This window comes from Osmia lignaria, chromosome 12 (assembly GCF_051020975.1).
Source record: "Osmia lignaria lignaria isolate PbOS001 chromosome 12, iyOsmLign1, whole genome shotgun sequence".
Taxonomy (NCBI): domain Eukaryota; kingdom Metazoa; phylum Arthropoda; class Insecta; order Hymenoptera; family Megachilidae; genus Osmia; species Osmia lignaria.
This window is the reverse complement of record NC_135043.1, coordinates 7,003,384-7,026,192: the sequence shown is the minus strand read 5'-3', so window position 1 is coordinate 7,026,192 and position 22,809 is coordinate 7,003,384. Positions and strand designations below refer to the sequence as shown.

At 29.7% G+C, this 22,809-nt stretch overlaps 4 protein-coding genes across 5 annotated transcripts; 2 read left to right on the top strand and 2 right to left on the bottom strand.

Annotated features, from left to right (window-relative positions):
- Positions 1 to 564: 564 nt before the first annotated feature.
- LOC117602678 (dynein axonemal heavy chain 7) lies at positions 565 to 13,446 on the top strand. Its single transcript, XM_076691114.1, has 2 exons — positions 565 to 683; positions 1,037 to 13,446. The coding sequence occupies exon 2, from the start codon at positions 1,825 to 1,827 to the stop codon at positions 13,444 to 13,446; it is 11,622 nt and encodes a 3,873-aa protein (XP_076547229.1). The 5' UTR covers positions 565 to 683; positions 1,037 to 1,824.
- Positions 13,447 to 13,623: 177 nt separating this feature from the next.
- LOC117602681 (NSFL1 cofactor p47) lies at positions 13,624 to 15,665 on the top strand. The gene is made up of 5 exons (XM_034320984.2): positions 13,624 to 13,874; positions 14,226 to 14,655; positions 14,732 to 15,020; positions 15,092 to 15,295; positions 15,382 to 15,665. Exons 1-5 carry the CDS (start codon positions 13,773 to 13,775, stop codon positions 15,509 to 15,511), a joined length of 1,155 nt encoding a protein of 384 aa, XP_034176875.1. The 5' UTR covers positions 13,624 to 13,772; the 3' UTR covers positions 15,512 to 15,665.
- A 251-nt stretch (positions 15,666 to 15,916) lies between these two features.
- Positions 15,917 to 17,813, bottom strand: LOC117602680 (uncharacterized). The gene is made up of 2 exons (XM_034320983.2): positions 17,654 to 17,813; positions 15,917 to 17,533 (listed from the first exon to the last, which is right to left on the bottom strand). Exon 2 carries the CDS (start codon positions 17,483 to 17,485, stop codon positions 16,193 to 16,195), a length of 1,293 nt encoding a protein of 430 aa, XP_034176874.1. The 5' UTR covers positions 17,486 to 17,533; positions 17,654 to 17,813; the 3' UTR covers positions 15,917 to 16,192.
- A 94-nt stretch (positions 17,814 to 17,907) lies between these two features.
- Positions 17,908 to 21,258, bottom strand: CPSF2 (cleavage and polyadenylation specificity factor subunit 2). Of its 2 annotated transcripts, none has more exons than XM_034320981.2 (11): positions 21,112 to 21,258; positions 20,789 to 20,991; positions 20,539 to 20,698; positions 20,112 to 20,463; positions 19,736 to 20,046; positions 19,412 to 19,671; positions 19,152 to 19,337; positions 18,723 to 19,092; positions 18,432 to 18,626; positions 18,230 to 18,367; positions 17,908 to 18,143 (listed from the first exon to the last, which is right to left on the bottom strand). In XM_034320981.2, exons 2-11 carry the CDS (start codon positions 20,935 to 20,937, stop codon positions 18,051 to 18,053), a joined length of 2,214 nt encoding a protein of 737 aa, XP_034176872.1. In that variant the 5' UTR covers positions 20,938 to 20,991; positions 21,112 to 21,258; the 3' UTR covers positions 17,908 to 18,050. The 2 variants fall into 2 exon arrangements, with proteins under 2 accessions (XP_034176872.1, XP_034176873.1); XM_034320982.2 differs by having other exon boundaries at positions 21,068 to 21,230.
- Positions 21,259 to 22,809: the final 1,551 nt, after the last annotated feature.

The window sequence follows — 22,809 nt, the reverse complement described above, 5'->3', positions numbered from 1 at the left end:
TGCATCCCTTACATCACGGCATCCTTTACCTCCTTGTACCTCTTACATTCGTGCATCCCTTACACCCCTGTAATACGCACTGCATTGTGCCCCCAAGGAACTAAAGCTTGCCGAAATTTTGGCCCCCTAGCGGGAAAAATGTGAACTAAAATTTCGACGTCGAATCAGCGCCATCTGGTTTCAAAAAAAGGAACTAAAGCTTGTCGAAATTTTGGCCCTCTAGCGGGAAAAATGTGAACTAAAATCTCGACGTCGAATCAGCGCCATCTGGTTTCAAAAAAAGGAATTAAAGCTTGCCGAAATTTTGGCCCTCTAGCGGGAAAAATGTGAACTAAAATCTCGACGTCGAATCAGCGCCATCTGGTTTCAAAAAAAGGAACTAAAGCTTGTCGAAATTTTGGCCCTCTAGCGGGAAAAATGTGAACTAAAATCTCGACGTCGAATCAGCGCCATCTGGTTTCAAAAAAAGGAATTAAAGCTTGCCGAAATTTTGGCCCTCTAGCGGGAAAAATGTGAACTAAAATCTCGACGTCGAATCAGCGCCATCTGGTTTCAAAAAAAGGAACTGAATTCAGCACGATTTTTCAATGTCTGGTGAGGTATATAAGGGAAGCAAGGATGTATGTGGCATACATAGGAATACACGGATGTAAAGGATGTAGAGATATAAGGGTTGCAGGGATGTAAGTAATGCACGAATATAAAGAAACGAGGGATGTGAGGAGTAAGAGTTGTAAGGGTTGCAGGGATGTAAGTAATGCAGGAATATAAAGAGAGCAGGGTCGTGAGGAATGCAGAGTTGTAAAGGGTGCAGGGATATAAAGAAGGCAGGAATGTAAGGAATGCAGGAATGAAAGCGATGCAGAGATGTAAGGGACGCAGGAATATAAAGAAAGCAGGGATATAAGGAATACATGGGTGTAGAGGATGGCGGAATATAAGGGTTGCGGGGATGTAAATATATATATATTTTTTTAAAATACAGCAAATTAAATGAACGCAGATAATAGAATGAAGGTATATGTATGTTTAACAGGTAGATCTGCGTACCACGGCGGTCGCTACAAGACTGAGGGAGTTTCACCTTGCTCTACGGTTGACAACGGTGCCCGATCAGCCATAGCGTTCCCCTTTGTCGCAGCAGTCAGCTACCGGTGCTCGAATCAGTGGCTGTAAATATTTTTTTTTTTTTTTTTTTTTAACGTGGGGAAATCTTACATAAGACCCCCCACCGTCCCCTGGGGGTGGGCGGCGGGGGAGTGTCAGATTCCTACTGACTAAAACCCCACGGCGACCGACACTGGCGAAACGAGGGCTCCGGGACCTTATGTACATTATTCCGGAGACCTCAACACCTGGCACACAATTGCCAGCATATGGCCGACACCGGGGGGTCGCACCCAGTGCCGGCCTCTGTTTGGGCCACGTGCAAAGGCGTCTAGAGCCCCCACTCCCAACGCCATTCGCGCTTTCAATATCGGAAGCACCTATGGATAATTAATTATTTTGACATCCGGGTTTTGAATCGAGCTCATCATTCATTTTACTAGTTAATTCATGAACTGACCCGCCAAGCGACCAAGGTATTGATAAAACATACTGCTAGTTAATCCCATGGTATATTAACTGTACTATCTGTCATAAATATATTTAAAATTGTTACAAATATTCTGCTAATATAATCGTTCGTAATAATAATTCATAAGATTTTATGTTGTTGCAGTCAAAGGACTTTTGTATCGTACATGCAATCTTAATTATAAACACTACAAAATAAGGTAATAAAATTAATAGTTCCTTTTAAAGAAAATTTTCTGAATTTATATGCACAACTTTTGTAGGAGTACATTTATATGGGATAAGAACATGAATGTGGTAAATATATACAACTCTAGTATTGGAGCTTGTAAACCTGAAAATTTAATATATAATGAGATGGAAATATGTTTAGAAAATATTAGTTTTATAAAATTTCCAATTGATTGGGAAGAACATATTTTGAATTTATTACCGAAAATGTATAAAAAGAAATATTTTTCATTAATACAATTGATATTGAATGAAATAAACAATATTTATAATAAGGACATGCAAAATTGTATAATGGAAGCTATATTATTGATGCCAAACAAAAATATAGATCATTTTTCTACACGAAATTGTATGAATTATAACATTCCGAATGAGAAAAATGGTTTCACTTATAATATATTTATAATTCGTCGCAAATTATTAAAAGAAAAATATTTTCTTTCTTTAGAACCAATTAAATTCATTATAAATACAGCACAGTTTAAACTTCCAACAGTTATCTGTAATTTTGATCATTACTGTTTTTATGGACTTATATCATTAACTGATTTTCAGCAAATGATTATCAGTGACATTAGAAAATCTTTGATTCTAATAAATCAGTATTACAATGAAGTATCTAAAGCTGTAGTTAAAATAGCAACTGATAAAAAAAAATTATCAAGTATCATGCAATGTATAACACATGTTTTTGTGCAACAAATTATAAATATCATGATAAGATCTATTAATCATTTGTTAAACATTTTAAGCAATGGACATCATTGCCCACAAATTAAATTTCAACTTATTCTCCAAAATAATCAGCTTCTTGTTAGTCCTAGCATTGAAGAAATATATTCACTATATCATAGTATAATTGGGAATATTAGCACTATTGCCCAAGATTTAGTACCATTGGAAGAATGGTTAAATATCAAACCACATTCCAGATATATTAAAATAAAATTACCCGATTGGTATATTAGAGAATCCCATGATAAATTAGATGTTACATTATACAATTTATTTCAATCTATGAATGAACATGTTGCACATATCAATGAAGAATTTTATCCCATATGTGTACCAACAATAAAAGATGAAATACTATTATTAACATCAGGAGAAGTAAATTTTGATTTATATATCAAATACATAGAAAAGTATAAAATATACTTAGTAAAAGCAAAAGGAATTGTTGCGAATACATATCATACAGTAGGAAAATTAGAACAATATGAAGCTAGAAATGCTTTAAAAAAAGAATCATATAATATTGTAGATATTTTTTTAAATAAATTAATTGATTATCATCAAGAATTTAATCTGTCTATTTGTTCAGAATTCGAAAATCTAAAAACAAAAGCTTTAAATGTTCCGAAAAACGCACAATCTTTAATTGAATTAAGTGAATATGTCTCATATGCTTTCAAAGTATTAATGGAAGAATTAGAATGTAAAATTCAGAAATCAATTCACATGTTAAGTGCATTATTAGAAATTACACTTTTATCAGAGGATCACATTGAATTAAACAGAAAAACTATCAATTGGTTGCATGGGATTGAACCTGTATTTAAACAACATCATGTATTATGTGAAGCAATGAAAACTGAATTAGAAGAAGATATGCAAAGTAGAATAAATGATTTAAATTCAGAGGTAGACAATATTGTTCCTCAACTTAGTGTTTTAGATAATATGGATGACATAAACAGAATTGGAGAATATATTGAATATTATAAAGGTCTTCTCAAACAAGTAAAACAAATCATGGGTGAAATGCAAAGAATCAATGAAGAAGAAAGATTATTCAAGTTTCCAGAAACTGAGTATCCTAAAATAATAGAATTACATGAAATAATTGTGCCATTTTATGATCTAATTTATCTCATTCATCAATGGCAGAGGAATAACTCCATATGGTTAGATGGTCCGTTTGAATGGTTGGATGCTGTTATTATAGAACAAAAAACGCTGAAATATTTTGAAAAAATTACTGAAATGAATAAAACGTTTAAAGCAAGAATTAAAATGGATGTAAGTGTAAATAAATGCTTCAAATTTTCTGGAATCGCTGATGATCCAGATCCAATGCAACAGCCTGCTCCATTGAAGTTGTGCTGGCAAGCACTTAATGATATAAATGATTTTAAGAAATATTTACCATTAGTAAAATGTGTATGTAATCCAGCTCTTCGAAAACGACATTGGATTGAGATGTCTGAAATATGCAACTTTGATTTAACACCCAATGCTGGAACAAGTTTAAGAAAAATTATTCAATTTAATTTAATGGATGATATCGAAAAGTATGAAGCTATTAGTATAGGTGCAAATAAAGAATTAAACTTACAACAAAAGTTACTGAAGATGATTCAAGAATGGGATGACATTTCTTTTGAAATAAAATATAATGAAAAATCTGGAATTAATGAATTTTCCAATTTGAATACTATTGAATTGTTGCTTGAAAATCATCTTGTAATAATTGAAGACATGAAAACTTCAAATTTTGTTAAACCAATAATTTCGACAGTAACAGACTTTTATACATCCCTTATCAGGATTCAAAAACTTATTGATAAATGGAATTATATTCAAATATTAATACCTAATTTAGATACTATTTTTTATCATCCTAATATTAAAATACAGTTAATTGAAGAATCAAGTTTATACAAAGAAACTAAAGAAGTTTTGAAAAATATTGAAAATAAGCTTTCAAAAAATTCTACTTTTCGGGAAATTGATAATCCATTGATTTTAAACTTTTTATGCAATATTACTGAAAAACTTGAAAAAGTACACGAAGGAGTAAAAAATTATTTAGAGGCTAAGAGATTGTGTTTGCCGAGATTCTTTTTTCTTTCTGATGAAGAAATTGAAGAAGTACTATTTAGATCATACGATCGAAAAAAATTAAATATATCAATACAGAAATGTTTTCAGGGAATAAAAAGAATAAAAATGAATAAAAAGAATTGTATTTTTGCTATTGTTGGTGATTCTGGAGAGGAAGTGCATTTAGAAAAATTTGTTTCACTTCACACTCCCTATGATTGTGAGGAAAAATGGTTAATACAGTTGGAAAATGAAGTACATGCTATAATAAAGGACAGTATTTTGCAATGTTATCAGAAATTTAGTAAAATATTTTCATACAACAACATTGAAAATTTTCCAAGTATGGTAATTGTTTGTACTTTCCAACTTTATTGGACTTCTGAAATTCATAGTTGTTTTACACCATTTAACTCTGAAGCATTAAAGTCCTTGCACTTAAAATATATTAACCATCTCAATGATTTAATTAACGAATTGAAAAGCTATTCAACACAAAGATGCAGGAATGTATTAATGTCTATAATTACCATAGTAGTGAATCAAAGAGATATTATTAAATTGCTCATAGACAAAAATATCTCTAATTCTGCAGACTTTGAATGGATTACACAATTACGTTATTATTTGGAAGAAAATTGTATAAAGGTATTAATGTTTAATACAACTATAAACTATGGGTATGAATATAGTTACTACAAGCAATCTGTTGTTAACACTATATTAACAGATAGATGTTTTCATACTCTTATCCAAGCATATAAATATCATTTATATGGAGCTATTACAGGACCATCTACTACAGGAAAAACAGAAACTATGACAAGTTTAGCAAAAGCTATCGCGGTAAACTTTCATATTTTCAGTTGTGCTAATATATTGTCTTATAATTTTCTATCTCAAACATTAAAAGGACTTATTTCTTGTGGAGCATGGCTTTGTTTCGAAAATTTTGATGAATTAAAATTTGAATTTTTATCTAGGATTACTCAAAACCTTATTTGTATTTTTCATGCTATTGCAACAAATTTGAAGATAATAACACTTGAAGGTTCATCGTTGAATTTAAATCCAACTGGACATATTTGCATTATTACAAAATTAAGTTTGTTTAACTACTATGATTTACCTGATAATTTAAAGCGATTATTTAGAACAGTGTCTATGGTTGCACCAGATATCAGTAAAATTATAGAAATTGAGCTTTTTGCTGCTGGTATGTCTAACTCAAAATCTTTAACTTTAAAATTGATTACATTTTACAAATTACTATCTGAACAATTGCAATGCAAATCGTGTAATACTTTTAATTTATATTCTGCAAAGGCAGTTACTAAAACTATCATTTATTTAAAAAGATGCTTTCCAGATGAGAATGAAACTCTTTTACTTTTACGTTCATTGATTGATATTAATCTTCCTCAGCTGTGCAGTATGGATATACTTCTTTTTAAAAATATAATACATAATATGTTTCCGGACATTACTTTATTACCTCCAAATTACTCAACATTTTTAGAAACTCTTGAAGTAATATGTAAATCTAAATCTTTACACATTCATGATGTTTTTAAGCTTAAAATTTTGCAGATGTTTGAATTGATGTATATACATAAAGGTTTAATCCTTATTGGTGATCCATTTGTAGGAAAAACAGAAATTTTATATGTTCTTAGAGATATATTACTGACTTTATATGAACAAGGGGTCAAATTTGGTATTAATGTAAAGCTGGAAACTATAGTTCCGAGTGTAATTGATGTTAAACGCACTTTCGGTTATTTTGATGAAAACTTTAAGCTTTGGAAAGATGGAATATGTTCTAAAATGTTTCGTTCATTCTCAGAAACTGATTGTTCTAATAAAACATGGATAATATTTGATGGACCCTTAAATAATGTTTGGATTGAGAATTTATATTCAGTTCTTGATACAAATAAGGTGTTATGTCTGGAATCAGGTGAAAAAATTAATGTAGTAGATTCTGTATCAATTATTTTCGAAACAATGAACTTAGTACATGCTTCTCCTGCTATTTTATCAAGATGTGGTATAATTTATATTGAATCAGATTCTGTTGATTGGAGAGCAAATATTAAAACACATATTGCTAGGCACAATATTTATAATAGATATGAAGAAACGTTATATCAATTATTTGACTGGATTTTGGATCCTTCTTTGCAATTTATATACAAACATTGTACTTTAATTTTAATTGTTGGAAAATTGCATTGTGTAATGTCTACACTGAATTTGCTAGAAATGTATTTAAGAGATATCCAAACAGAAAATACTGAAGAGAAAGATAAAATGAATTTTTTAACATGGATACAAGCTGCATTTATAATGTCTATTATATGGGGACTGGGCGGAAATTTGAATATGAACTTTCATGCTAAATTTAATTCTTTTTTTGTGGATCTTTGGAATGGCACAAATAAAGAGTATCCAAAACCAGAAGTATTAAAAAATTGTGATGTTACATTACCTAATGAAGGTTTAATACAAGATAATTTTTATATTTTCAAAGGTAGTGGACATTGGAAACATTGGGGAAGTATTGACTTATTAAAAAATGAAGAAATATTAGAAATGCCTTGCTGTAATGAAATTTTTGTACCAACGGTAGATACAATAAAATATAATTACACGATTTTAAAACATATTAAATATAAAATACCGTTTATTCTTTGTGGAGATATATCTATTGGGAAAACTTTTCTTATGAAAAATTTATTGCAGAAAAAATTATTACAGGGAATGTACTTCAATTCTTTTAGTTTCACTTCTCTGGATTCAGTTGTCAGAACTCAACAATTATTGCTTTCAAAATTAAATAAAATAAGTAAAAACCATTATGGTCCACTGAAAGATCAATTTTGTATTAACTTCATAGATGATCTTAATGTAGATATGGATCAATGTAGATCAAAAATAAGTAATATTTTAGAACTTTTCAGGCAATATCATAGTTATGGATATTTTTATGATATAAAAGAATCTGACAAAATTTTTATCCATGATATTATGTTTTCTTTTGCACTTATAGAAAATACTCATGCTAATATATGTCCCAGATTTTTAAAACACTTTAATCTATATACTATGCAAGTACCTTCTATTAATACCATATTTAGAATATTTTCGAACGTATTTTTTATTAATTTAAAGAAAAATTCTTTTACTGCAGATGTGCTGAGTACTGTAAATAGTATAACTAATGCTACTATAGACATTTACAATTTTGTAATTAACACATTTAGACCGATACCAACCAAGTTTCAGTATCAATTTAGTATTAGAGATATAAGCAGAGTAATTAATGGATGTAATCTTATTCAAAAAGAATCAGTAGAAACTAAAATTACCTTTGTTCGTTTGTGGGCTCATGAAATATGGAGAGTTTTTGGTGATCGGATATTAGATAACGATGACAAAGAATGGTTGTTCTTGAAAATTAGGGAAATTGCAAAATGTCATTTTAAAGATTCATTTGAAACAATTTTTGATTATTTACCAAAATCAAAAAATAATGAAATTACTCAGGATAGCTTTAATTATTTAATGTTCAACAATTTTATGGATAACGATAAAAGATATGAAGAGATAAGTTCTATTGAGAAATTAAAAAATAAAGTTCTTTTTTATTTAAATGAACATAATAAAAATGTAACAAACAAAATTGATGTTGTTATATCACAGTATATATTAGAATGTTTAATTAAAATTTCAAGAATTTTAATTATCCCAGGGGGTAATTTATTGATGATTTCTAGTGTAGGATCTGGTAGAAGATCTTTAATGAGACTTGCTGTTTACATTCAACACCAAGAATTATTTGAACCCTCTATACATTCTTATTATGACTTCCATGTATGGAGGACAGAATTAAAAACAATTCTTCAGAAATGTGGTGGACTAAGAAAACCTTTTATACTTTTCATAAAAGTTAAACAAGTAACAACTAATATTTTTTCTGATATTAGTAGTTTGTTGGCAACAGGTGAAATACCTGACTTATTTTCCATGAATGAAAAATATGATATTATTGAAATGGTACGTTTACATGCTCAAGGTGGTAACAAAAATGCAGAAATAAGTAATTATTCTGTAATGAATTATTTTCTAGAGCAATGTAGAAACTATCTGCATATTGTAATTTGTTTTAATTCGACACATAAAGCAATTAGGTCACATTTATACACATATCCGGAACTATTAAAGTATTGTACAATAAATTGGTACAATGTATGGCCAACAGATACACTTACACAAATAAGTATAAAATATATTTCGTGTATTAATACTGAAGAAAATTTGAAAACAAATATAATAACAGCTTACATAAAATTGCATAACAATGTGCAAGAAATGAGTAGTAAATATTATGAAGAAAGTGGTAAAAGAATTTACATAACATCATCTTCATTTTTACATATGTTGAAACTATATGTTAATCTAATATCAAAGAAACAAGAACACATTGTAACAATGAGAAACAGATACTTGGTAGGATTAGAAAAATTAGAATTAGCAGCACAACAAGTTGAAGAGATGAAAGCTACATTAACAATATTGAAACCTCAGTTAGAATTATCTGCTCAGAAAACTATAAATACTATGAGAGAAGTCGAAAATGAAAATATCAGTGTAGAAAGAGCAACTGCTCTTGTACAACAAGAAGAAGAAATCGCACATAGGAAAGCAGAAATTGCTGGAAGATTAAAGATGGAATGTGAAGCTGATCTTGCTATAGCAATTCCAATTCTAGAAGATGCTGTTGCTGCATTAAACACATTAAAACCTACAGACATTACGCTTGTTAAAGCCATGAAAAATCCTCCTGATGCTATTAAACTAGTAATGGCTGCAGTTTGTGTCATGCTTGGTGTTCCTCCAGAGAAAGCCATTGATTCAGTTACTGGTAAAAAGTATACAGATTACTGGGGTCCAAGTAAACGCATTCTAAGTGATATGAATTTTCTACAGATGTTAAAAGATTACGATAAAGATAACATTTCATCTAATATCATGCAAGTTATTAAAAAAACATACATGGCAGATAACAATTTTAAACCACATATTGTTGCTAAAGCATCAAGCGCTGCTGAGGGATTATGTAAATGGGTATGTGCAATGGTATCTTACAATGAAGTTGCAAAAGCTGTTGCACCCAAAAAAGAAAAATTGTTCACTGCACAAAAGGAATGCAACGAAGTTGAGATTTTCTTGAACGAGAAACGTGTAATACTTTTGGCATTGAATAAGAAACTCACGGCACTGAATAACAGTCTTCAAGAAACATTGCAACAAAAAGTGAAACTGGAAAAAGAAGTAGATGATTGTACTAATAAACTTTATAAAGCAGAGAATCTAATGACAAGTTTAGGGGGTGAAAAGAATCGTTGGATGCAGATGGCAGATAATCTTAAAGAAAGTTATAATAATCTTGTGGGAGATATGATAATAACATGTGGCATAATAAGTTACATGGCATCATGTAACATTATGTTTCGTGATCAAATTTTGGAATTCTGGAAACAATATTTAGAAGATTTAGAGATATCATATACTAAAAACTATAACTTAGTAAATGTACTTGGAGAAGAAAACGAAATAAATCATTGGTATTTATGTGGTTTACCTAAAAACAGATTTTCACTTGAAAATGCAATTATTATGAGTAATTCTGAATTATGGTGCTTGTTTATTGATTCACAAAATCAGGCAAATCAATGGATTAAAACAATTGAAAAGAAAAATAATCTTAAAATCATCAAACTCAATGATTCTGATTACATATCTTCTCTTCAATACAATATTGAAAATGGTATTCCTACATTAATTGAAAACGTCGGAGAAGAGTTAGAAATATCATTGTACCCTTTTCTTTCAAAAAGAACTTACAGCAATGGAGAATCGTTATATCTGGATATTGGTTACAGCACTATAAAATATTCTACTGATTTTCGATTATACATTACAACAAGGTTGCTTAATCCCCAGTTTTCGTGTGAAATATTCAATAAGCTTACAGTAATTGATTTTTCTATTTCAAGTGAAGGGCTTCAAAACCGACTTCTTGATTTCATTATGTTTAAAGAAACACCAGAACTTCAAGATAAATTTGAAACTTTGCTTATGGAAGAACTTGATAATAAGAAAATATTAAAACAACAAGAAGATCATATTCTAATCACTTTGTCTTCAACAACCACAAATATTCTTGATGATGAAAATGCTATAAAAAGTTTAGATTTTTCGAAAAATCTTTCTTTAAACATAATCAAAAAGCAAGAAGTAGCTAAAACAATGTCTTTAAAAATAAAGAAATCTCGATGCGCTTATGTGCAATTAGTTAAGTACTGTGCAAATCTGTTTGATACACTTAATGACTTATCACACCTAAATCACATGTACCATTTCTCTTTCTCGTGGTTTATGCAATTATACAGAAGATCAATTGAAACTTCAAATAGAAGTATTATTCTCGAAAAACGATTAAAATTTCTGAAAAGTTCGTTTACTAAGAATCTTCATATAAGCATCTGTAAATCTTTATTAGAAAAACATAAAATAGTATATTCATTCTTATTATGCTGTAAAATCTTATTAGATGATCAGCAAACAACAGAAGAAGAAATTAAGTACTTTACATCATCAAACTTCAATCACATAACTCCTGATTATGTAATCAATTGGTTATCATCTGATATCTGGATAAATATTTGTAATCTCAGTAAAACATTGTTTGCTTTTCATGGTCTTGTAAATAGTTTTTATGATAATGATAAAGCCTGGAAGCAATACTACTCTTCTGAACCATTGCAAAACCATTTATTACCAGAACCTTGGATCACAAAATTATCTTTGTTTCAAAAATTGATACTCATAAAAATTTTACGACCAGATAAAATTATAATAGAAATAATGCAACTGATAGAAAATATTTTGGGAAATACAAAAAGTTACTCTCCACAAATTAAAATATCTCAAGCATATACAGAATCCAGTTGTTTAACTCCGCTTTTATTCATTCTACCAGCTTGTTCTGCACCACAGTCACTCATTTCTGCATATGCAAAGAAAAAGGGCTGCTTTTCAAAGTTCATATCTTTATCTATGAGCAGAGGGCAAGAAGAAAAAGCTGAAGTTCTTATTCAAAAAGCTCAAAAGAAAGGAGGTTGGGTGCTATTGGAAAATTGTCATTTAGTGCCTCATTGGATGATTCAGCTTGAAAACATCTGTGCAAATTGGAGTATTTCTAACGTATCATTAGATTTTAGACTATGGTTATCTAGTTATTCCACTAAAGAATTTCCAGTTCCTGTTTTACAAGATAGTATAAAAATAGCATATGATTCTCCTTTAAGCATGAAAGAAACATTACTGAACATATATCATTCTGAACCCATAGCAAATAAAGAATTTTTTGAAAGTTGCCCTGGGAAAGATATAGCATTTTCAAAACTTCTTTTCAGCCTATGTCTTTTTCATGTTGTTATAAAAGAAAGAAAAAATTTTAAAACCCAAGGTTGGAACATACCATATAATTTTGATAATACCGACCTTGAATTATCTATTATGCAACTGCAAAATTTAATAAATAATACTGATTATGTACCTTTCAATATCCTTCTGTATTTTATTGGAGAATGCAACTATGGTGGAAAGGTTGAAAATGATTTTGATAAGAGATGTCTACAACATCTTTTAAATGACTACTGCAATTCTAGCATAATAAAAAATCATCAGTATGCCTATGAAAATGAAATAGAGAAATTAATACCACAAAGGTGTGAATATGAATATATAATTAAACACATTGAAAAAATACCATTGGATTTATTACCTGAAGTTTTTGGATCAAACAGGAATGGTCTTGTTATTCAACATACCACAATGGTCCAAGAATTTTTCTCATCTATTTCTTCTATGAATCTTCTTGATTCTGCATCAAATGAACAGTCATCTGAAAATCAAATATTTACTTTGATTAGTAATATTAATGATAAGCTATCTAATTTAACTGAAATCAATGAGATACAAATACATACTTCTCTATTAGATGAACCCTTGGGAAGGGTACTTTTCTGTGAAATGAAGTTACTAAAATACAGTTTAGAAACTATAACTAAAACATTGAACAGTTTAAAATTAGCATTAAGTGGCTATCTTCCATTCTCTGATTCTTTAAAAGAACTAGTAGAAGAACTGTACAAAAATAAGATACCACACAGTTGGATAAATATTGAAAACAATCTTATTACAGGAAATTTGGCATATTATATTGACAATTTGTTAAAGCATGCAATTTTTATCAAAAAATGGATGAACGAGGGATGTCCTCGTAATATTTGCTTTGATGCATTATTCCATTGTAAAATGTTTCTTTCTGCAGTTTCATTAACTTTTTCTAAAACATATGATATACCTATTGAAGAAATTGAATTTGATTTTCAAGTTCAGATAAAAGGAACTAATACAGAAGATCCTGATGTATATTTCATACACGGGCTGCATTTATGCGGTGCTCGATGGGATTTTGAAACAAATAAATTAATTGAAAGTTTTACAAATGAACTGTGGCAAAATATGTTGCCTATACGGTTCAAATGTTTACGAAATAAAAAGGACATAACCGAGGTTTACGAATGTCCTCTATATAGAGCCGTCATTCAAAATGCTGATAAAAACCTTGAATTAACTTCCAAAAATTTTATCATCTGTATACCCCTAAAGACTACTGTGCATCATGCTCATTGGATAAAATGCGGTACGGCATTGTTTTGTCATATTCCATAATATTATAAATCCTCAAAGAAATCACAATAAAAGATATTAAAATAAAACAGTTTTAATACGATATATTTATACAAGTTATAATGTTACAAAAAAATTAGCACAAAGTTGAAAATAGTTTATATTCAAACATTTCGCGCATTCATTCCGCTGTATGTATATATATCCGGTTCAGTTCCATAGAAGTGGAAGGAATGACAGGTAAATTGAAGAAATTGACGTAAAGTTGAATAACCGAACAAAGAAAATTATTTGAAAAAAAAGTATCAAAGCCACAAGTGGCAGGTATTAGCTATAATACATTTTCAGTGACTTAATACTTGCTTTCAATGGCGAGCCACGAAGAGTTGGTTTCACAATTTACAGATGTAACTGGTGTTGAACCTGAACGAGCACGATTTTACCTCGAGTCATCTGCTTGGCAGCTCGAGGTGAGATAGCATATTTCTCATATTTCTTCTAAATCTTATTTTAATATAACATTTGTTAAACAATATGCTTATCTATTTGTTTTTACATTAGTTTTATAACCTTAAAAGTAATTAATTTTAATATTTAAGTGCGTAATTTCTGTATGTTTTGATACAGGCTATGATTACTTTTAAAGTACTAAATTATTATGTATTAATTAAAGTTCTAGAGCCATATATATGTATATATTATAACATTATGATGTAGTTACAATTCTTAGATGTTTAAAGTTAGGAAGATTTTCAATGTCAGTATACCTAAAAATAAGATTGATTACATTTCTTATTTATGTCTATGGATTATTATTTCAGGTTGCTCTTGCCAGTTTCTATGAAAATGATGAACCACCATTGATTAATGAAGCTACTGAAAGTACATCAGAAGAAGATTACAGAGATATATCAGAAAAAGTTGTAGAAGGTGCAAAGTCATCAGAAATGGAACGAAAATCAGGGAAAGATAAATCAACACCAAAGTCTAATATTGCAATGCTTAGTGATCTTAAGGACAGAGAAAGTAGTCCAGAGGAAGAAGAAGGGCAAGCCTTTTATGCTGGTGGTTCTAAAAGAAGTGGACAGCAAATTTTAGGACCAGGAAAGAAGAAGGACATTGTTAGTGATATGTTTAAATCGTGTCAGAGGCAATCTATTGCTGCAGAACCAAAACAAAGTGGACAGCAGAGACCAAATACTTTTAGTGGTACTGGATATAAATTAGGTCAAACTAGTTCTGATACTGAAAGTATGTTATAGATAATATTTAATCTTTGTATTGTAATAAGGTTCATGATATTAATATAGTTTATTCTTTGTTTCAGTTGTTACCGCTACATCCTCCAATCATCAACAAACAAATTCTGGTCTCATCACTTTAAAACTTTGGAAAGATGGCTTTACTATAAATGATTCTGATCTTAGATTGTATACTGATCCAGAAAGTAGAGAATTTCTTGAAACTGTGAAACGCGGTGAAATACCGGCAGAAATACGTCAACAAATTCAGGGGACCGAAGCTCGGCTTGATATGGAAGATCATCGTCATGAGACGTATGTTCCTCCGAAAGCTAAAGTAAAAGTGTTTACTGGAAAAGGACATATGTTAGGAAGGTATATGTTTCCCCAAATATGTATATTACTTCTTTTAAACTATATTTTTACATGCTTTAATCAATTTGCAGTCCTTCTCCAGCAACAGTTGGTATGACAATACCGGCAGATCTTGCTGATCAAACAGCAAATGAATCACAAGCAAAAAAACAATTAAATTTAGATGAATCGAAACCAGTTACAACGTTACAAATTCGTCTTGCCGATGGAACTAGCGTGAAAGTTCAATTAAACTTAACTCATACCATCAATGACCTGAGACAGTACATAATAGCGTATCCTTTTTCAAATAATATTCATATTAACATACAATTTCAATTTTTTAAAAATATATATTATTCCTTAGTTAATTATATTTTAGTATGAGACCTCAATATGCTATGAGAGAGTTCAGTTTATTGACAGCTTACCCTACTAAAGAGCTTGTAGAAAATAAAACTATTGAAGAAGCTGGTTTACAAAACACAACAATAATTCAACGACTGAAATAAATATTTGTTCTGAATTATTAGTTATGGGAGTTTAAGTGATGTATGGAATAGATGATTCTTAAATATACATTGAAATATTTAAAATTAACGTTTCAATATATTTTTCATAATTAAATGGCACTTGCTTTATTGTTTTTAATTTCTATTTTGAGTATTCAATGTTTTCATTATATAATATTGATTCTTCTACAGTAATACAAAATAGTATTACTATTAAAAATCACAGGGCCTTTGTACAATTTATAATAAAATCATTAGTTCAATCCTTTGTTTACATGTACTTACTGTATGCAGTTTCTATGTACATGCAATTAATATTCGTATTAAAGTTTAATATAAAATTTTGTTTAACAATTGTGCCAAACAAATCACGATTATGTTTTGCATCCTTTTTTTAAGAATAAAATGTTTGAAATATAAAACGATATTAATCACGAGAAAATATGTAATCTAAAAGATAATATTAGAAAATAAGAAATACTTGTATTTATACATAAGTCATAAATTCATAAATATCAAAATGGTAAGTATTTAATTGTAACAAATTTTTATACATATTACATTGTACAATTACATTCTTATACCGAAGTCTCATAATACATGTAAATGGATCAGACTTTTGAATTATCTTACAGTTAACTTGAACCTATACATACTAATCTTATGTTTAAAAAAAGATAATCATTTCTTATTGCTTTGTAAAAGATTGCTTACTATCATAAATTTCTTAAACATGTCTTCAGCAAATTTCAAAATTGAAGTGTCTTTATTGTTTGTATCTGAATTTAATCTTCCAAAACAATGTGTATATCGATTTAATGTAACTAAGTCTTTTCCAATTTCCCGGGTATAAATATTACGCTGTTTAAACGTTTCATGTGCATTGTATATGTATACTGATTGATTGTCTGGGATACTTGGATCAAAATACATCTTGTTAAATATCAAAAACGTTGAATTTTTTAAATTTGCACTATCTGGTTGTTGTGTGCAGAAGATTAAAGTTTTTAATTTGTAACGATCAGCTTTCAATCTAGATTTTTTATAATCTACCATTAAATCTACAAGGGAATGATGATATCTTAAAACTATGTATTCCTCCCAAGACAATGTAATAACATACATAACTTTATTATATGTACGATATAGACAGTCAGCTTGTATAAGATCTTTTATTACAGTAAGATCAGTTCCAGGAAAAGGAAAATTCCATGGCACTACTGTGTATGTAAACCTCCAGTATGGATTTTGAGATTGAGATAATTCTTTTAGGTTGCTGTTAAACTGATTTGGAATACCAAAATCATATACTATAAAATTGTCTGCTCCAATTATATCATGAAAATTTATGAAACTAATCATTTCTGATAGCTGCATTGGTTTTACTAATGGTGGTGATACACACATTCCAATGTTAGTATAATTTGAATTGTGTGATTCACTTTTAACTGGCAATATAGGTGTGTTATTAAGATCTGTATTTGATTTAGTAAGAAATGTTATTCCTACTGGTATTTTATTCTGAGTGTATGCACAATAGAAATGATATCCATTTATATCAGTATTTATTGTACGTAAATTATTATTAATTGGAAGATGTGTAAAGCTTCCTAAAATTGGCTCAATTTCATCTTCAAAGAATATAACACATTGCATGTCTTTAATGCTATTTGATGAACCAAAACCTATTACTTGAATTTCATTTTTATGAACATTGTATGCAGAATAAACATATAAATCATCATCTAATCTTTGCCAAGAAGAAAGTGGTTCTTCAAACTTCATGTTAGATTTTGTAAATATTGGTACATTGTTTGTACAATTTATTTCAATACCTTTTTGGTTTGGTTTACCAAAATAGTTAAAAACTTCCAAAACGTATCTTAGCTTATTATATTCATGTCTGTAAAATAATAATGACACTAGACTCACTATAGCAGTTATTGCAAGTGCAGCTTGATAGTATTTTCTCATTATTTCAATAATTTATCACTGGTTCTGGTTTGTAATGTAAATACAACTCTGAAATAAAAATATTAAAAAAATTAACCAAGTTTTAATATTAACTTAGTTATATACTCGTAAAAGATATTGATATTTAATGAGATTCTTTAAATGAAATATGTCGTTTATTGTTATTACCTCACTCACAATATCATGTATATAATTTTTGGTAATAAATCATTGGTTATATAGATTTACCATTTACCGTAGTTTTATTTCATACGTTGTGTTGATATTAAAAACATTATTTTAATAATTATTACTTTAATAATATGAATGTTTATTAAGAATAAGCTGTCGTGTTAGATAACTATTTAAAAAAAAAAGTTAGGTTAACACCTTTTCCCGCCAGTTTTTTAAACTATCGGTTATAATACATTTATTGAACATCTTTTAGTTTTATTTATTAAATACTTAAGTGTGAACTATAATCATTTTAGGCCTTGAATTTTACAAAATTTTAAGATAGTATATTATGGAATATAATTAATAGGAGTTTTTATATTAAATTTATAGAATAAAGATACATAATATTTTACACAATTGCATATTGTTCATACAATAATTCCCGCACTTTATAATAATCTTCAGAAATGCAACCTTCTAATATTACTTTCCCAGCCTCATGCTAAAAAAGGAATCACAGGAAACTATATTGATATACTTTTACTATGTTAAATAGGAATAACTCAATGTTTATACAACAATACAAACCCTCCTAACCGCAATAGTATTATTGCAACACCACAGAACTCCTCCACTGAATTCAGAAGGGATATTACTTTTATTCAATATCTGCTTAAAATCAGATAATTTTAATTCATTTATAAACGTTGTTTGGTGCCCAGGAACCTATGAAATATAACATTATATACATTTATGTCCTTGATAATAGTATTTTCATTTTGTAAAATACCTCATTCAAGGGTAATGGTTCTAAAGTAAGTATCTTGTCGCTTTGATCTATCACATTATCTGGCTCAGTACCAGCAACAGCATCCCGGCACACTTGATCACGGGCTGTTATCATTGCATCAATCCATGCTACTTCAGAATCACCTTTTCCTTTTGAAAAGTTCAAACCACTAACAAGAGCGTCGGTCAAACGCACCTAAGAATGAATGTATATTTGTGAAAAGAAAACGGACCTACAGTACTTAACGGCACAGTCTTTGCTTTTCGTAGAGAGAAAATTACTCTGTATTACCTGGTATATGTGCGTTTCTGTAGTAGCATCTAATGTCTCTCCTCTACCCGGAATAAATACACGTGCACCTGCACTTTGTGCTTGTTGAGCTAAGACTTCTGTATCTTTTTGAGATCCCCTAACTAATACAACTCTTCGAGGTCGTAATTGTGCTAGAATTTTTTGTAATGACTCTCCATCAGATCTCCCCTCAAAATCTATGTATGTTACAGATGCATTGACTGTCATTGTACGTGTAACCTGAATGCATTTTGTTGGAATGTCATTAGGTACTTCTGGATGATGAGCAGCATCCTCTGGTTTTGTTTCCAAATTTTCTTTATTATCATCTACTTCTGGCATAGTCTCGGCTATTTTATAATCTTCTGGTCTGCAATAAATAAAACGAGATAGAATATACTAGTAATATTGATGTCATAAAAATAATACCTTATAATTTCGCCATATTCGTCTATTTTAATTTTTTCTTCTACAAATGGAAACATTGGATGTTGTTTTTTACTTTGTTTAAAGAAACCTGGTTTGCTTTCTTGTTTAACAAGTAAATCGTGTTTTCCTCTTCCTCCGCCAACTTCTATTTCATCTTCAGATTCTGAACTCACGTCAGCAGTTTCCCTAAAAATGTTAATGTCAATGTTATTTCAGATATTAATCAATTTTAATAACGAATTATTGTGTAATGTAAATACATTTGTTCTTGTTTTAACTGCTCTTGTTTTAATTTTTCTTTTCTCTGATATTCTTCCAACTCAAGCCCTTCTAATTTAATTCTTCTTCTTACTTCCAATGTAATATTTCTGTTGCCTCCTTTTTCGACTAAATCTCTGGCGAGTGTACCTGGTGAAGTTCTACTAGTTATTATAATACTGTTCTGAGAATTGCCACACCATTGCAAAAATAATTCTCTTGAGAAACCACATTCCATGTCTGGAGTGCTTGCAAGTACAACCTTTCAAAAATCACATATATAAAATTATTTTGAATTCTAATATTGAGAAACTAATAATTTTTACCTTTGGGCTAGGAACTTGGTTTAGTTCTGCCATACTATGACATAATTGTAGATGTTTGAATTGAAATGGATTGTTTCTAGCTCCCTCAAAACTCCTCATTAATTTATCACTCATCCATTCTATCTGTGATTTAGCAAACTCTACAACATTATAACTGACGTTATTTAAAAGAGCTAATGAGTACGCAAGTAAGCCAGATTCTTTATTCCGCCAAAGTTGGTCCAACATATGTGCCAACTCTAATACACGACCGGCGGTGTCTACACTGACCAAAACATTGCCTCCACCGCGGAGTGTTTGTAAGATATTGGCTGCAAAATATTATTAAGTATTATTGATAAAATCAATAAATGAATTTGATGTTTAATTTACATACTCATTAATTTTTCGTCTCTAGTTCTACGTCGAGCTTGTTGATACGTGGCATTAAAAGCATCTGTTATCAACAAAGATGGTCTTTGTAGTCGCTCTAATTCGCAACCATTCAAATGCCGTTCCTTTTTATGATTAAAGTCGACAGCATATATTATGTCTTCCTCTCCAACTTTTACAATCTTCCAAATAGTACCACCTATCATGTGACCAGCTGGTAGAGGTGTTAGAGTAACTCCATACCCTTTTCCTTTCATTGATATGCTTTGATTATATTTTAATTGGACAATTTTATCGAATGCTGCGTCGACATCGTCAAGGGTGAAAAGATCAAAATCTTCCATATTATGGCGAGACTATAATAGAAAATAAAATTATTAGTTGTGATGTTGTTAAATTATATGTTAGTGAAATTTGTTGTATTCATATACCTGATACATATCGTACATAAACATTTGTCCCATTTTATATACAGGAATAGTTGCATATATAGGACAATTCAAACCACATTTTCCAACTAAATAGGGTAAGGCACCTAGATGCAGTGGATCTGGATATGATAATAGTACTGCATCTATTTGATGGACGTGTCTGAAAAGTTATATACAGATATTACACGATTGTATTACTTTTAGAAGATTTCATAATCATGAATTATGTGAAATAATAAAGTATATATACCGTTTTAATTCTTTTATAAATTCTTGGTCAAAGTTTTCGTCCCATCCACAATCTAATAGTATTCTTAATTCGTCAACCTGTAGGATGTAACAAGGAGGGGATTCATCCATAGCCCCCGAAACAGCATGAAGCTTTATAATTGATGTCATTGTGTTCAAATAATGTTTTCAGTTGTTACAATTCGTATTAATAGTTGATAATAACTGAAACAATTTATATTCTTAATATATGTTCTTAATATAACCCTAAAGGATATCATAACCAAATATATATAAATACATTTTTAAACTGTTGGCACATTTTCAATAAAATGATGATCATACCATTTAAAATGAATTCAATTAGAAATTGCTTTCAAGCATCTGAAACATCAGATAATAAATCATAATTTTTAAATATTATTTTCAGTGTTTACAATCAGCAATACATTTCCCGGAGAGATTGTATTTATCGGAAGATAAGTGTTCATTCATTTTATGCAAGGTGGCGTGACTTCTTCGATTTAACATGTCGGTATCAATGACTACAGATATTTGTAGTTATTGACTACAGATATCTGTAAGTAAGTATTTTCGTTAGTTACTGTTGTTGGTATCGAAGTAATTTTTCGCTTAGATAAAGTGGTGAGATCTTTGGTGTCTATGGGGAAGCATAGTGCGAGGAGCAAATTGACTAGGCATAGTTCCTGAAAAATATATAACAGAGATTAAATAGAAAAAAAGCATAAATATCGCAGCCAATTCGCTCGTATTATTTGCTGCATAATTAATAAATGTACCATAGAAATAATGATACAGTTATTAATTAGTCATCAAATAAGAACGATTGCCCAGGTCTCACCACGAGGAGGTTGCTGCGGTTTGGAGATCCGCCCTACCTCATCCCATCCACCCTCCATTTATGCAAATTTTTACTTTCATTTAATAATGAATTCCTCTCGAAAATTGTTATAAGAAAAATATTTGTTAGACAACGTAGCGAATTTCTATCAAATGAAAAGCAGAAATTATGTGTTCTTGGACAAGGGCGAGATCTGGCGCCTGACCAGAGTCACGGATAAAGAAATTTACGACCTTTCCAATGTACAACGTCTCTGCTTGAAACATCTTCGCCAGGGGTGATTTCTTTCTACCATTGCGTATCAAACAACTTCGTTCTTTCTAAATTTCATATTTTGTGATTTTCTTTTAATTTTCTTTTCAACAGACTTCGAAAAGAAGGAGTCATTTGTAATTAGTTAGAAATCATACACGTTCCTTTTTTAGGAATTATACAGTTACTATAGTTGTACTTTCTATATGGTAATATTGCAATCTCGAAAATACTTTTCTGAATTTAAACTATTGTTTCCCAATTAAAAAATATATAAATCTTTTTATAGTAGCTCTTAGCTTGATATTGCTTTCTAAAAGTTATCTTTAGAAAACGATATCAATTACCAGGTCACACCACGTGGAGGTGGCTACGTTAGTGACCCACCCTAAAATCATAAGAACGTGAAACCATTCAAAACAGACAACATAAAATAAAAATTTAAACAATACAATCTTGAAATAGAAAATAAAATTAACATTCTAATATCAGAAACAATTGAGAAAATAACAATTCAACAATAAAATGCTGAAACGGAAAACATAATTATTAGGATTAGATATACAATAACGTGAAACCATTCAAAACAGAAAACATAAAATAAAAATTTAAACAATACAATCTTGAAATAGAAAATAGAATTAACATCCTAATATCAGAAACAATTGAGAAAATAATAATTCAACAATAAAATGCTGAAATAGAAAATATAATTAACATCATAATTTCTGTAACAATTAACAAAATAACAATTCAACAATAAAATGCTGAAATAGAAAATATAATTAACATCATAATTTCAGTAACAATTAAAAAATAATTCAACAATAAAATGCTGAAATAGAAAATATAATTAACATCATAATTTCGATTACAATTGAAATGAAAAATGCCGACAACAGAAAATATAATTATCATTACAATCTCAG